This window comes from Danio rerio, chromosome 3 (assembly GCF_052040795.2).
Source record: "Danio rerio strain M-AB ecotype USA chromosome 3, GRCz13ab, whole genome shotgun sequence".
NCBI classification, from domain to species: Eukaryota; Metazoa; Chordata; class Actinopteri; order Cypriniformes; family Danionidae; genus Danio; species Danio rerio.
The window spans coordinates 63,100,001-63,115,648 of NC_141023.1; the positions used below are offsets into that span (position 1 = coordinate 63,100,001).

A 15,648-nucleotide genomic window follows, 5' to 3' on the forward strand; every position below is an offset into this window, starting at 1 on the left:
GGTGAGTGACAGCTCAGAATCAGAGGACTTGCAGTTTAGATTAAATACTGGATGTGCTGTGAATAATGCCTGTGTGTTTCAGACCACTAAAGGTGCGTCAGCCTTCAAGATCTGTCGCAGTCTGGAGGCTCTGGGTGCTAGTTTGAGGTCAGTTTCATGAGTGTGCATGAACACTTTCACTTTGCACTTTATCATTTCTCTCACGGTCGTGTTTTGTTTGGCTGTTTTTCAGTGTGACGTCTTCGAGGGAACACATGGTATATTCCCTGGACTTTCTTAGAGATGATTTGTGAGTATCATTGCTGTACATGAGCCATCAGCAACATCTAATAGACATGAAATATACTCTACAGATACAAGAAACACGGACACTGGAGTGTTTTAATGTAACGTCGATCAGCTGGTTTGTCTATAAGCTGACATACGAGCGATCCGCTGATGAAGCGTGGCTTTAAAACACTCCAGTGTCCCTGTATCTGTGTTTACACTCAGTAAACAGCGGTGAGTTCGGTGAACTGATGGCCAACCACAGCCATTTCTGTTGAGCACGTGAACACAATGGCAAATCCACGCTGTTTAAGAACGCGCTTAACAGTGCTCAAATGTTTCCGGGAAATGGATGGTCTAAAATTTTCTGGATCAATTGTTACCGAATTTCAGTATTGTGACAACTCTAGATCAGATATGACGCGCTGAAGTGCAGTAGATTCTTTGCTTTGCTCACATATTTATCCGCTTCTTGACATCTCGGCAGGGTTTAAACAATGCTGGCTGATGAAAGCATGATGAGTAAAACTCAAACGAACAGCATCGGAGAAACCAAAACTTTGTTAAAACAACAAATCGCAGCGTGAGTCTTCCATGACTGCCAGAGGCCCTCTATCACTTCCTTCTCTCTCTCTTTCCTTCTAGCTCTTACTTTTCTTCTCTGACGCCAAGCTCTGCCCTCTTATCAAGGAACAGGCGTCATCCATGATAAAAGAATTTACTGAGATTGCTGAACTTACTCAACCACAATTTTATTTATTTGTTTTATTTATGACATCATCACAATCTGATGGTGAAAACGACAGGTGTAATGCTCTCTGAAACGCATTAGAAACTGATATAAATATGATCTGATTGCTCAAACCACTTTAGGAGATAGACACTGTCCAGATGAAACTTATATGACATACAATTGAAAGTTGAGTCCCTTTAGGACGTAATGAAGATGACAACTCCCATGATTCCACACTCAGTCATACAGTCATCAAAATGCATGTTTGTTTGTTGTGAACACACACCCTCTTGTGGCAGAAATTATGTACTGGTGTTTTTAAATGCATATTCATTGTAATGATTGTTTACGGCCCTTTGGTCACCAGGATTATTTGTTGCTAAGCTAGCTTATAGCTTAGCTTGCTACATTTTCCAGAGGGTAGTTAAGCTACCTTTTAACTAGAGTAGCTAATAGCTTAGCTCACTACATTTTTCAAGTAGCTTGCCCAACACTGAAAGACACTAAGTTAAGTGGCAAGTTATCATAACAAGGACATCTCAACAAAATTTGCATATAAAATGACAAAACTGAGCGAATGACGCATAATTACAGTTGTGATGAGCATGCATGAAATCACATTCATGTTCAAGATGATTCATGATTATGAAGGTTTCATCAGTTTTAATGAACACTTCTTAAAGTGTTACAGTGGCCTGAGTTTTTACAATATTATCTTTTAAAAGGGAATACCAGATCATTTTTAAAAAACAGTGTAGGATTTACTGAATATTTTTCAGTTTTATTTAAAACAGAAATACAACAAATTAAATATCAGATCTGTCATATGGGCAGAAATGCTCTAAAAACAGCAATATGGTATCTTTTGAAGTAATACAACGTTACCTTGCACTTACTTATCATGTGTTCTTACATCAAGTCTTTGAATTTGAAGTTATTGGACCCGAAATTTACTTAAAAGGTCCTGAAAGTACCTTGTATAGCAAACATAGTGAATATCAGTAGCAGAATGAGCATGTAGACCAGGGGTGTCCACATTCAGTCAAAGAGGGCCAGTGTCCAGGAGAGTTTAGCTCCAACCCTAATCAAACACACCTGAACAAGCTAATCAATCTCTTAGTAGGTATACTAGAAACTTCCAGGCAGGTGTGTTGAAGCAAGTTGGAGCTAAAGTCAGCAGGACACCGGCCCTCCAGGACTGAATGTGGACATCCCTGATGTAGACAGTCTGTCCTGTAGATTATATTTAAAAATTACTCTTGTGTGTGTTTTTGTGTGCAGTGACGGTGTGATCGAATACCTTGTGGATGTGACTACTGCTCCTGACTTCAGACCCTGGGAGTTGGCAGATCTCACCCCGAGGGTCAAGATCGACAAAGCCTTGGCTGAACAGAGCCCACAGATAGGTGCAGTACATGGTTTACTCCTAAATTAATGTAGAAAGTTGATTAAGTGATACTGAACAGCTGTTTTCTCCGCTCAGGTGTCCTGGAGAAGCTGCATGAAGCTGCTTATAAAAACGCCTTGTCCAACTCGCTCTACTGTCCAGACATCATGCTGGGGAAGATCAGTGTTGATCATGTAAGAGGCGAACAGCTTTCTGTACTGTTCCCCTACTGAAATGAGTACCAGTGTATACTAACACTGCCTTTCTGCTCTGAATCTGCAGCTTCAGCAGTTCTTTGACAATAATTACACCAGTGCAAGAATGGCTCTCGTTGGATTAGGTAAGTAATTTTTCTGCATAAAGTGTTCATTTCTTTTAAATAAGCTTATTTCAGGAAATTAACTCAGTAAATAGCAACAATTTAGGATTTATACACTTTTTGCTTATCGTTATAGTTCAGCTTAAAGGGATAGTTCACCCTTAAATCAATATTTACTACTGTTTATTCAACCCCTAAATGGTTTCAAAGCCTTTATGAGTTTCTTACTTCTGTTAAACACCAAGAAAGATATTATAAAACTATGGAGGTCAGTGGTTACAGGTTTCCAGAATTGTTCATATTTTCTTGTTTTGTGTTCAACTGAAGAAAGAAACTGAAGCAGGATATAATGACAAAGATAATAAAGAGTAAGGCCCTGTTTACACTAGTGCGTTTTAGTTTTAAACGGGTGTTTTAGATCAAAAATGAGCCGCGTCCACACTAGCATTTCACCTAGCGTTTCTGAACATATCTCCGTCCACACTACGCCACCAAAAACGTTTATCACGTGACCATTCGCGCACTCCGGACATGTGCGTTCTAGTATAAACAGAAAGCATGTGTCTCGCTCTGCATTTGGTTATTATTAGTCAACAAACGCCGGTTGAACAATGAACTCGATGGCGAAGAATGCAAGCGAGGTATTTTTGTGCACAGACGACGAGGTCGAGTTGTTACTAAACGTAACAAATGAATAACTGCACAATGGTGCATAAAATAGACAATAGTGCAAACAACACTCCCATTTCTGTGTCCATGTTGTTGTTTACAGTGAAGGCTGGTCTGCTGTCTTCCGGTAGCGTTAAAGCTATGTGTTATAGTCATGTGATAGGGGCTTGACAAATAAGGAAAGGATACGCAATGACACAAAAGCCCCAATCAGGTAGCGAATCTCAGCAGCCCCGCCTCCGTTTTCAGATGTCTCTGTTTACCCCATCCACGCTGAGACGGAGCAGCAGTGTTTCAGAATGAAAACAGCCTATCCAGCATTTCCAAAACGCTCCGCTTTTGAAAGTTTTCAAAAACTCCGGCGTAGTGTGGACGGATGGCCTAACTGTAGCAAAACTTATGCATTTTCAAACTAAAATGCATTAGTGTAAACGGGACCTAAGTCAGTCAGTGAGTGAATGTTTGCTGTTGAAGGGGTCAGTCATGCGGCTCTGAAGACGGTCGGTGAGCGATTCTTCGGTTCTCATAAAGGAGCCGGAGCACCAGGAGCCAAAGCTGTGTACCGCGGCGGTGAGTGCAGACACACTCCATCACACTAATTAAACATCTACAGTAATTCAAACAAAATATAAAATGTAATTGCAGAAAATGTAAATGTAAATCAGTGATTTTAAATAACCCTTCTCCGATGTTTACTAATATTTTCCAAAGTTTTCTGTATAAAATAAAAGCATGTTTTGTGTAATGCTATGCATTACATACATCTCACCATAGATATATTGGTTTTTCCTATTATGTCCCTTTTTACAAGATGTAAAATAAGTCATTAATAAGTCTCTAAAAGAGATGGTCATCTATGGGTGGGGCGTTCTTCCTCACAAAGAGAGAATGTCAAAGTGTTTCTGCAGACAGTTTTTATAAAATGTGATTATAAAAAATACAATTAATAATGTTTTTTTTCACCATTAGTAGCTGGTTATATTCACACACTGTTGTCACATAACTTTGTTCAAACCCCTTATAAAGGTGTTTTTTTCACAATAGCCCCGCTTTAAAGTAAAGAGATGTGGCAAAAAAGTTTTACCAAAATTAAATAACAACAACATTTTAAAACCATTGACACCAACGAATAACTTTTATAATAAAAAAAAACATTTCGGGGACATCTCTGGGTCATATTTCACCCAATATATGATATTATGCATAAATAAAGTATCGAACATTTTCAGTGTTAAAACAACATTTTGGTATTACATTATATTATATTTTATGTTATTATGAACAAATATTCAAATAGTAAATTATTTAATTATGTTTATACCATGGGCATATCTATTTTATTACTTTTAGAAAATGGGTTATGAGTAGGCAACACAGAATCAACACGGATTTAGGCCATCATTAATTCTGTTCATTTACTTGAGTAAATGTGTGTAAATCTAAATTTATTCAGTTTTTAAATTAATTACAGTAATTTTTTTGGCAAATTTAAAAATGTATCTAATTTATGTGCAATGCAGTTTGTAAAGTAAAATTCTCTTGTCTTTTAGTAGAGATATTATATGAGAGACTTGCTTTGTTTACCAAATAAAGTGAATTTAATTGGATTTGCATTTAGACATTAAATAAAAGTTTAAAAGGTATTACTTTTTATTTAATATATTAAGGTTTTAGTTTTGATACTCCCAAAATAATTCGACAGAAATCCAGATTTTTACCAAAATTCCCCAAAGAAATAGCAAAAAACGCCACAGATTCCGTCTGGCCCTAGTCATGATTTTCACACATACATTTTTTTAAAGCTATTGACTATTTTTTTATTTGGTTTGACCCTCATGAGAACATTTGGTTTGAATGGGCGTTGTCAAATGTAGACTTCAAATTAAACACCCACTGCTGTGATCGGTTGGCAGTTTTGCATATTAACGGAACTGAAACGTCTCTAAACATCATCTCTCTCTAAAGTTTTGTTTCTTAACATTTCAATCAAACAAAATCAGCATTTTTTTCAGTTTGCCCAAGCTTATGTGCATATGCACTTGAAGGGAATGAGATTACAACACCATCCTCTGAATAATGCTTCATCCGATTGTTTTGATGGCCAATCTCCTTCCAAAATAACACTCCTCTCTTTGTTTACAAGTTTGAAAGTATTTGTGTACTGTAGTCGCTATCATGTGATATTTGATGGGATGGGGTGTACCTCGTGTTCGTTTCATACAGATTACAAAACCAGAGAACATTTTTTTTAAGTGTAGTTGTTTTATTTAAAAGAAGAGATTTCCCATTTGCATTTGCTGATCCTAACAGGTGCATAACAACTGCAGAAACTATCGTAAAAACATAAGTATAATCTGAGCCTCTCCGCTGGAAAATCGTCAGTCTGTATTGATCGCTGATTGGCTCCTGTACTAGAATGCAGGGCTTCATTCACCATATTGAGCTTTATACTTTTCCTCATTCTAAACTATATAAGTGGTATGTCTTGTGTATTCTATAGTTTTTAGTACTATATAACAATATTTCATGTATAACAGTAATATGAAGTATAATGAGAATCATTACTGATAATAACAGGCATTTGCATCAACATAGTTTTTGTGCGTCACAGTAAGGAGGATTCTTGTTTCCTAATGTGCTTAAAGGCCATTTAAACAATGTGCTTGTCTGACTGACAATATGTGTGTGTGTGAACAGGTGAGCTGCGGGTTCAGGGCACTGGATCTCTGGTTCACGCTCTGCTGGCTTGTGAAGGAGCTGTGACGGGCTCAGCTGAGGCCAACGCCTTCAGTGTGCTGCAGAGGATTCTGGGAGCTGGACCACATGTCAAGAGAGGATCCAACATCAGCAGCAAACTCAGCCAGGGCATCGCCAAGGCAACCGCTCAGCCATTTGACGTGAGTGCTTGTCAACCCTTACGCCCCATTCACACGAGGCTTCAGCGTCAGCGCTTGACTGAAGGCGTGTCTGAAGTTGGGGTTGACGCGATCGTCATAGCAGCGTCAGCCAATTAAATTCAGTCAGCAGTAGGCCACTGTCTTGCTGGTGTATTTGCATACAGCGATCTGATTAGCTGACGCAATAATGGCCATTATTGATAATTAAAACTGATAATTCAGCAAAAGAAAGGGCATGTTTCGTATTTTCTTTGATTATGGAGGGAGGCAGTAATGTTATAGGCTCTGTTTTCCTATAAATATGCACACAGTGTGTCACGGTTGAGGTTGGAGAAAAAGGAGCTAGGACCCAAGTGCAGAGTAAACACGCTAGAACACGCAGCCAATAAGAGAACTCATTCACCGCGTGTTCAGATGATAAGACAAACACAACACTGAAGCACACAACAAAAGCACGCGACCACAATGTAAACGCAGAGTTACGTGCTTTGACAACAGACACAAGACACGAGCACACAATAGATGAAAACACCTAACCGTGCGCTCACACATATACAACGCGCATGTTTCATCTCAGCGCCAACCAAAACCAAACCATCAAGATGGAGACGCTGAGAATAAAACAGCGCATCAAGCGAGAGCGCACACGGTCTGCACGCACCTACGATGACGTACACCCAGAGACACACACACAATGACAAAACAAGTGCTCTACCCAAGAAAACTTGAGCCGAGCACAACAGAACAGGACAAGACAGAGCTAGTGTCCGGACTTTGTCACCAAAACAAGAATTTACAAGACCAAAGTGGCAGAACCCTGACACAGTGAAGATGACGCTCATATGGCCTAAATATGCAGCTACACAACGCCTCAGCATTTCTGCTTTCTGTTAAGTTGCTAATATCAAAATGAAAATGGACAGTTCCTCATATCATGTTTTCATTTTATTATAGTAGCCAGGGTGATGTCAATGAGGTTATAAAGTATGCTGTTCCCTTTGAAGATTTACCCGACATGTCCTCGGGAGTCTGTTTTCCATATCAAACGTGCAAAGTCCGAACTTACAAAGAAAGGATGCAAGACTGAACTGTGTGTAGGCAACATAATATTGAGGAAAAGCCCCAATCAGAGAGGCGAATGTCTGCAGCCCCGCCCCCGTTTTCACATGTCTCCGTTTTCTATTAGCTATTAGCGTATTATGGAAAAACCTAAAAGACGGTGAGAGTAAAAGTAGATCAACCTCAGTGTGCTCTGGCAAAACGACTGACGAACTTGCAGGCAAAATTGACTCACATCCAGTCAGGTGGATCTACATAGTCTACATTTCAGCTCAAATGTTCACCTGACTAGATCTCTCCCAAATTGTTCCTTTCAGCCATCTTCATTCTTGTCTTCAAATATTGAAAAATATCTACATTTTCATCTGCTTCTCTCTGTTTTCACTTTATTTTTGTTCGTCTTGTTTCCGTCTCACTACAGTTGAGCTGTTTGTGATTGTTCTTCCTCACAGGCCACAGCTTTCAGCACTACTTACTCAGACTCGGGGCTCTTCGGGCTCTACATCATCTCTCAAGCAGACTCGACCCGCGAGGTGAGAGCTCAACAGACCTGACGCTCGTGTTAAAGAGAGAGTTCACCAAGATACTAACATTCTGACATCATTTACTTTACACTGTTTCCACCTGTTTGAGTTTCTTTCTTCTGTTTATTAAAGAAGATTAAATATTAAGAACAATAAAGAAGATATTTTGAAGAATGTTGAAAACCTGTAGCTGTCGTCCAGTTAGTTTTCAGCATTCTTCGAAATATCATCTTTTGTGTTTAACGAAAGAAACTGCTAAATGTTTGGATTTACTTGAGGTAAATAATCAGTAAAGATTTATTTTTGGGTGAACTTTTTTATGGTCACAGATAATTTAGTTTAACTGATGCATGTTTGTTTAATTTTGTTTAATAGTTTTTGTTTTTACTAGTTTTATTTATGTCACAAGCGTTTGTTAATTACTATTCCTGTTTCAGCCAATTATTTCTGCTGAAGCTTTATCTGAAACATCTCTCTCATTGTCTGTATTTGACAGAAACACAGTGTGCAGCGAGTGTGTGATTGTTCTGTGTGTGTCTGCAGGTCATCAGTTCGGCTGTGGCTCAGGTGACTGCTGTGGCGGAGGGAAAGCTGACCACTGATGACCTTACCAGAGCAAAGTGAGTCAGTGAAACACCAGCTCCCAGAAGCACCATAATGCAGTCCTGGAGGAGTTTTAGAGCTGATTAATACGATTTACTACAGTAGAGAAATACACTGTGGTCAAGCTCAGTGCTGTTTTTGATTAATAGAGTAATGTGTGTGTGTGAGAGCTGATGTGGTGTGTTGTGTTTTAGGAATCAGCTGAAGGCAGATTATCTGATGTCTCTGGAGAGTTCAGACGTGCTGCTGGAGGAGCTGGGGGTTCAGCTTTTAAACAGCGGCGTCTACAGTTCACCACAGACTGTGACACAAAGCATCGACTCGGTGACCTCCAGCGACGTCCTCAAAGTAAGACACTTGAGTCAGGACAGATCAGCTTTTGCTGGATCTTTTGAATACTAAACTGATAATTTCACAGCAGAAAACTTCACCTCAGTCAAACAAGACCAGTTATCATCAGTTCAATCACAAGTGGATGATGCTCAATAAATAGAGGTGTAAACAGGAGAAGGCCTACTGCGCCGCTCAAAATCAGAATTCAACACAGGAGTTTTAATATGAGTCTTATGAGGGAGGGAATAATGAAGGGATTATGAGGGAAAAAAAGCCTGACAATCTTCAGAAAAGTTTCAGTGTCATTCTAATATGCCTGATAAAGCCTGCTTTGATTAAAGTCATTACTGGGGTAAACATCCAGGGGCTCTATTTTGACGGTCCATGCGCAAAGCGCAGGGCGCAAATGCTTTCAGGGCGTGTCAGAACGCGTTTTTGCTAATTTAAGGACGGAAAATCTGCCTTGCGCCATTGCGCATGGTCTAAAAGGGTTGAGTTTATTTTCTTAATGAGTTATAGGTGTGTTTTAAGAATAAACCAATTAGAGTCTCATCTCCCATTCCCTTTAAGAGTCAGCTGCGTCGTGCCAAGAGCGCATTCGCTATTTACAGGACACAAAGTAAGTCTAAGCGGACTTAGTGGACAGTTAACAGTTAATTAACAGAAAACAGTTAAACAGAGCATCTACTGCGTGAGAATGAGAGATAATGGATCTACTTTCACATTCGCTCTTGGATAGGGAAACCTTTACGCACATACATCAATTAGTCTATAAATTATTAATTGTGTTTGTTAAGCGCAAATATTCGTTTCAAAACTATTTCTAAATTCAGTTTTAATTTCCAGCAAACGAATAAATGAACAATAATAACAAAATGTGCTCAAAAACCTGAGTTATATCCTAAAAGACATACTGTGCCCCATATGGTCTAAAACCTGCAGGTGGGCAAATCTAAGCTTGTTTTTAATAAAAACAAATATAAATACGGATATAATAAATAATACTGCTAATAATAATAACATTATACAAAAGCAAATTGTTATGAATGAACTGAAAAAGCCTCCCGAGATGAAGAAGATACAAAAGCAGTGATGTTTTATATTTATGTAGGCCAGAAAATAATATGTTTTGTAATATTTTAATCCTTTATATTTATATCCTATATTTATTCTTATTATATCCTACATATATCCTTAATATTTACATTTTTTTTATATGTAAAGATATTTGCCTATTGCTCTCTTGTGTGTATTAAGACGTGTGTAAGCGAGGCACAACTTTGCGCCGGAGTTTAGACCGGGTTAGTTTTGGTCTAATGAAAAATCTATTATAGTTTCTCAAAATAGCAACGCGCCAGCGGTCCGCCTCAGAACGCCTTCCTGATTAGACCAGAACGCCTATGGGCGCACAAATGAGCGCTAATGCATTTGCTATTTAAACAGCGTAGCGCAACGCCTCAAAGCCACTCTTGCGCCAAGCTGAAACTAGCAAAAGACTATTGCATCACGTCTTGCACCACACTGCGCCGGGTGTATGATAGGGCCCCAGGTTATGGAGCAGGGGTGGCCAGCCCTGTTCCTGGAGAGCCACCTTCCTGCAAATTTCAGTTGCTACCCATATCAAACACACCTGAACCAATTAATTAGAACCTGAACACCATGTGATAATTACAGGCAGGTGTGTTTGATATGGGTAGCAACTGAACTCTGCAGGAAGGTGGCTCTCCAGGAACAGGGTTGGCCACCCCTGTTATAGAGATATGGAGGTTAATTGCATCGCATAGCTGGGTCTGACTGTCCAGATGAGCCACTATGACGGGCTGGGCAGCGCTAACCAGGCAGCTTCAGCAGCGTGTCCTGAGGAAGAGCTGAACATTAGAGATTGGCTCTTATCTTTCACAAACCTACAGGAAGAGGCTGCAGGTGCGAGAGAAAGGAATCTGTACTCTGGAATCCTCTAAATCTGTGGTGAAGTGCACCAAGGTTGTAAGGTGGGTGGCAGTGCATCCCATGCTGGAATCGCTTGGGCTTTACATCTGCAGAGAGGAGGAACTGGTGGACTGTGTGTTATGCACTGCAATCATCTGCAGGGGGCATTCCCGGCCCTCCTTTTCTTCTCGGAGTGATTGGTGTTTTGATCCTTGATTGGTCTCACGCAGTTACTTGATTCAATTCAATTCAATTCAACTTTATTTGTAGAGCTCTTTTACAATGTAGATTGTGTCAAAGCAGCTTCACATAAATGGTCATAGTAACTGGAACAGTGTGGTTCAGTTTTTAGTGTTTAAGTTCAGTTCAGTTTAGCTCAGTTCAGTGTGGTTTAATCATTACTGAGAGTTAAAACACTGAAGAGCCAATTCATCGATGCGTAGCTCTACCAATCCTGAACCATGCGAGGCAGTGGTGACAGCGGAGAGGGAAAAAAACTTCACCTGATGGGAGTGAAGAAAAAAAACCTTGAGAGAACCAGACTCAGTTGGGCACGACCATTTTAATTTCTCCGCTGGCCAAAAGTCTTGTGCAGAGCTTCAGTCACCGTGGTGGAGGCTGGAAGATGGCCTCAGCGAAGACTCGTCTGTCCCTCGAGCGTCGCTGGAATCAGACTCATGTTCTCCACTCCACATGACCATCAGCGCAGCAGCAGCTCAGGATATGGCCTGGTCCCGGATATGTAATCCTTGGGATCATTTCGTCGCTGGTCTTCTGGCATTTCGTTGATGCAAGTTCGCAGGTCGGAGTACACCGAGCTTGAATTTTGCACCGTTGCGAACTGCGAAACTTGTTGCTCGAGCTTGTGTTTTTGGTCTAAGGCATTTGTGTGTGTATGAATGGAAGTCTATGGGGAGAAAATTCCAGTGTGACCTCGGGTTTAGTCTTTAGGGTGATTGGTCATCTAGCAATTCTCAAAGTGTCTTTAGACACCATGTAGTAGTTCCCGATCTGAAGGCAAACCCATATTACTGACACTCTATCAGTGCCTGATGAAAGACCAAAAATCGAAAGAACGAGTGCTTCAGCGATCTACACTCTTACAACGGGGCATTCGTCTGCTGTTTGTTAAAGAAAGGATCAGGAAAGACCATAAGGGACTTTGCAGAGCTTGATGGGAACTTTACAGTAAATGCTGAATATGCAACGATTGCCGCTTTGTTAAATGCGTTTGTGAGCTCGTGATCTACTGCAGTTTGTGGTTGCTATGTCCACCGTCAGCTGTTCCTACACATGTATGTTGGTCAAGTTTCAAAATAGTTCAGCTTTCGCCACTGTGTGGATTAATACTGAATGTGTGTCACTGTTTTTGCTGATGGTTAAGAATAGAGCGATATGCTGCTGTTTAACTGCATTGCTTTGATGCACTCCTGCATTGGGCTCACACACACCTGCCAACATTTTCCCATGAAAATCCGGGAGACCAGGGGGGATAGGTTCGGGATTGTGGTGTCTGAATAACACTGTTGAGAATCGGATACTGTGTATTGTGGTGTTAGTAACTGTACTATCAAGCGTGTTTCTGGCCTCTGTGATCAGATCCTATAGCAGTGATGGCGACCTGGGGGTTTCACAGACCGTACCAAAATGCTGAGGACGGGGGGTGGTCTTTCTGTCTCGCGCTGAACTCTGTTGACCAATCGCTACAGACTATCATCGGTCCAATCAGCGTAGATTAGCATTGTGCTAAGGAGGAGTTTGGGAACAATTAAATGCAAATTATAAACAATGAAAGTGTTTTTTGACCTTGCCTGCATATCAGACTGTTGTTAGAGACCCCCAAAACTAAAATATGACCCTTTTTAATGCATAATAGGGGCACTTTAAACATTTATGTGTTTAAAATATTCACATTTAGCAGATTATTCTGTATGAGTTTTTAAGCTTAAATGAAGTTTGATTTGAATCAGGATCAGTCAGACTGATGGAGGTGTTCAGATGAAGGTTTCTCCATGTCCACTTCTGAATCTTGAATGTTTTTGCTGGTTTCTGTCTGCTGTTTGTTGGGAATAAGAGATGAGATGTGAACTCTATCATCAGTTTCTCTCTGTGTGTTTTCTCCAGGCTGCGAGGAGGTTTGTTGAAGGCCAGAAGAGCATGTCGAGTTGTGGATATCTGGAAAACACACCGTTTCTGGATGAGCTGTGAGGAAGTCCCGCTCTACAGTGCAGATGTTGTTCAGCTCTTTCCTGAGTGTACAACTGATCTGAGAGCTGTCTGAAAGCCGGACTGCTGTCCACACTTGTTTTCTGCTCAGATCATCATGAAGTCTGGTGTTCAGTCTCGCTTTATTAACATCAGTTTCATCTGTTTGACTGTATGTCTGATGTAGATTCATTAAAACAGATCTATCAGTGATGAAGGTCTGCTCTGCTTCATCATTTCCCCCAGGAGGAAAAATACTGTGTTTACTTCACTACTTTAGGATTATTACTGGACTTTTACACTTTACTCTGCTTTACTATGCATTTATTTCTATTTAAGTTACTTATTACATTGTTCATTTTATTTACCTCCCTCATATGAGCAGTAAACATGGTAAACAAACACTCAAACATCGACATGTGAAGTGAATTATATTTTCTTTCAGATTTTCACTTTCAGCAGAGAAATTTCTGGATTCAACAGTTCAGCATTAAATCTGATGAAGCACATTGAGGGAGAAAAACAGCTTTTTCATTATATTATCAGTGTTTTTATCCTCTTTTATTATTTCTGTTTGCTGTCGGCTTATTATATTGGCAGAATCAGCAAGATTGAGTCAAATAAAATCAGTGATTATATGATTGACTAATAATATTAGATGTCAGTGTTTTATTAAATGTCTTTGTTAAATCGTACAAAATCTCAAACAAGAGAAAAACAGTGGTTAAATGAACATTATCTGCACTGTAAAAAAAGAATCGTTAAAAAAAGGTCAAATGACTGTCAGCTACAGCCGCCAAACAAAAACTGTAAAAATTCATTGTTGAAATAAAGTGCAAAAATTAATAAATACATTTATTTACATTGAAATGTTTACAGAAACACAGTTATTTTACAGGCTTTTCCTAGATTATTATGATCAAATTCATTCAATAAAGTTACACAATAAGTGTTTTACAAAATGACACAAATTTTACAGTTTTTTTTTTTTTTTAGATTATTTCGATAGAACACCATCAATAAGTGAAGTTTATTCATAAACTAATTTCGAGAGGATCATGTGATTATGATTGAACACGGCTGGTTCTGCATTAGCATGTATGATCCACCAATCAGGTCATTCCTAACCCACTATAAAGAGCCAGGGGTTTTTCACTACATCCATCTTCGATTTGAGAATCCCCCCTTCCTCTCCACCTTCCCTCCATAGGACGGCACAGTGGCCCAGTGGTTAGCACTGTTGCCTCACAGCAAGAATGGCACCGTTTCTAGTCCTTTAACAGGCCGGTGGTTGTTTCTGTGCGTAGTTTGCATGTTCTTCCCGTGCTTGCGTGGGTTTTCCCCGGGTCCTCCGGTTTCCTCCCACATTCCAAATACAAGTGAATTGATCAATCTAAGTTTAGCACTACAGTCAAACTCATCCTGCAGCATATCTCTTCATAGCATTAATTTTAGTCATCAGCTCTTATCAAGGGGGGAGTTGTCGAGATCTATCTGAGCTCAAGGCTCCCCTCTTGCCCTGCAAACAGGAGGAAGCCCAGGGCTCAAGGACCTTTTGAGCTCAGGGTTCTCTCTTGGGACAGCATGCCAAACTTGCTTATAATCAATCATCAGCTAAGTGTGAACTCTTGAAATTGAAAAAAGAAATTTTAATGTAATTTTACGTTTTTTGTTTGGCAGCTCCAGCTTTTTTATGAATTTGTATTTTTTTTTTTTTTTTTTTTACAGAGCAAGTAATTACAATTTATTAATTTAATTTAAAATGTACTTAAAAAAACTGGAACTGTGTAAATAATACAGCATTTTTTTTTGTATAAACCAGGAAAATTGCTGTAATTTGTCATTAATTATATAGTACATAAAATAACAGTCAAGCTGTTCATTTACAGATATTGTTTGTAATTTTTATGGACTTTTGAATATAATTTAAAATAACAGGAAAAATACTGTATAAATAATACTAAATAATATTTCCCTGTATAAAAACTAAAATGTCAGTAATTTGTCTTTAATGATGAAGTACCTAAAGAGAAAGTCAAACTCTTCATTTAGAGAGATTGTCATTTCACTAAGTGTTGAATATAATGTCAAATGACATTTACATTTACAGTCATTTAGCAGACACTTTTATTCAAAGCAACTTACAAATGAGGACAAGGAAGCAATTTACAGAACTGAGCAAAAATGAATAAGTGCTATAGGCAAGTTTCAGGTCTGTAAAGAAAGCAAAACATTAGTAATTATATATATGTGTGTGTGTGTGTGTGTGTGTATATATGTGTGTATATATGTGTATATATACGTGTGTATATATGTGTATATATATGTGTGTGTGTGTGTGTGTGTGTATATATGTGTGTATATATATGTGTGTATATATGTGTATATATATGTGTGTATATATGTGTATATATATGTGTGTATATATATATGTGTGTATATATGTGTATATATATGTGTGTATATATATGTGTGTATATATATGTGTGTATATATGTGTGTATATATGTGTATATATATATATGTGTATATATAAATGTGTGTATATATATATGTGTTTATATATGTGTATATATGTGTGTATATATATATGTGTGTATATATATATATATATATGTGTGTATATATGTGTATATATATGTGTGTGTATATATGTGTATATATATGTGTGTGTATATATGTGTGTATATGTGTATATATATGTGTGTATATATGTGTATATA

General features: G+C 38.8%; 1 protein-coding gene across 2 annotated transcripts in view; it reads left to right on the forward strand.

Moving 5' to 3' along the window:
- Positions 1–13,138, forward strand: part of uqcrc2a (ubiquinol-cytochrome c reductase core protein 2a) — a 17,974-nt gene extending 4,836 nt beyond the window's left edge. The window contains exons 3-14 of one of the 2 annotated variants that reach the window (XR_015479722.2): position 1; positions 83–147; positions 233–289; positions 2,282–2,406; positions 2,484–2,581; positions 2,670–2,727; positions 3,850–3,945; positions 6,073–7,440; positions 7,489–7,864; positions 8,399–8,475; positions 8,653–8,806; positions 12,845–13,138. The exon at position 1 is cut by the window's left edge and continues 149 nt beyond it. Coding sequence is in view for 1 of the 2 variants with exons in the window: in NM_001002657.3 (NP_001002657.2) it covers position 1; positions 83–147; positions 233–289; positions 2,282–2,406; positions 2,484–2,581; positions 2,670–2,727; positions 3,850–3,945; positions 6,073–6,272; positions 7,784–7,864; positions 8,399–8,475; positions 8,653–8,806; positions 12,845–12,928 (1,096 nt within the window). In the remaining variant the exon portion in view is untranslated. 2 annotated transcript variants of the gene reach the window in all.
- The last annotated feature ends 2,510 nt before the right edge of the window (positions 13,139–15,648 follow it).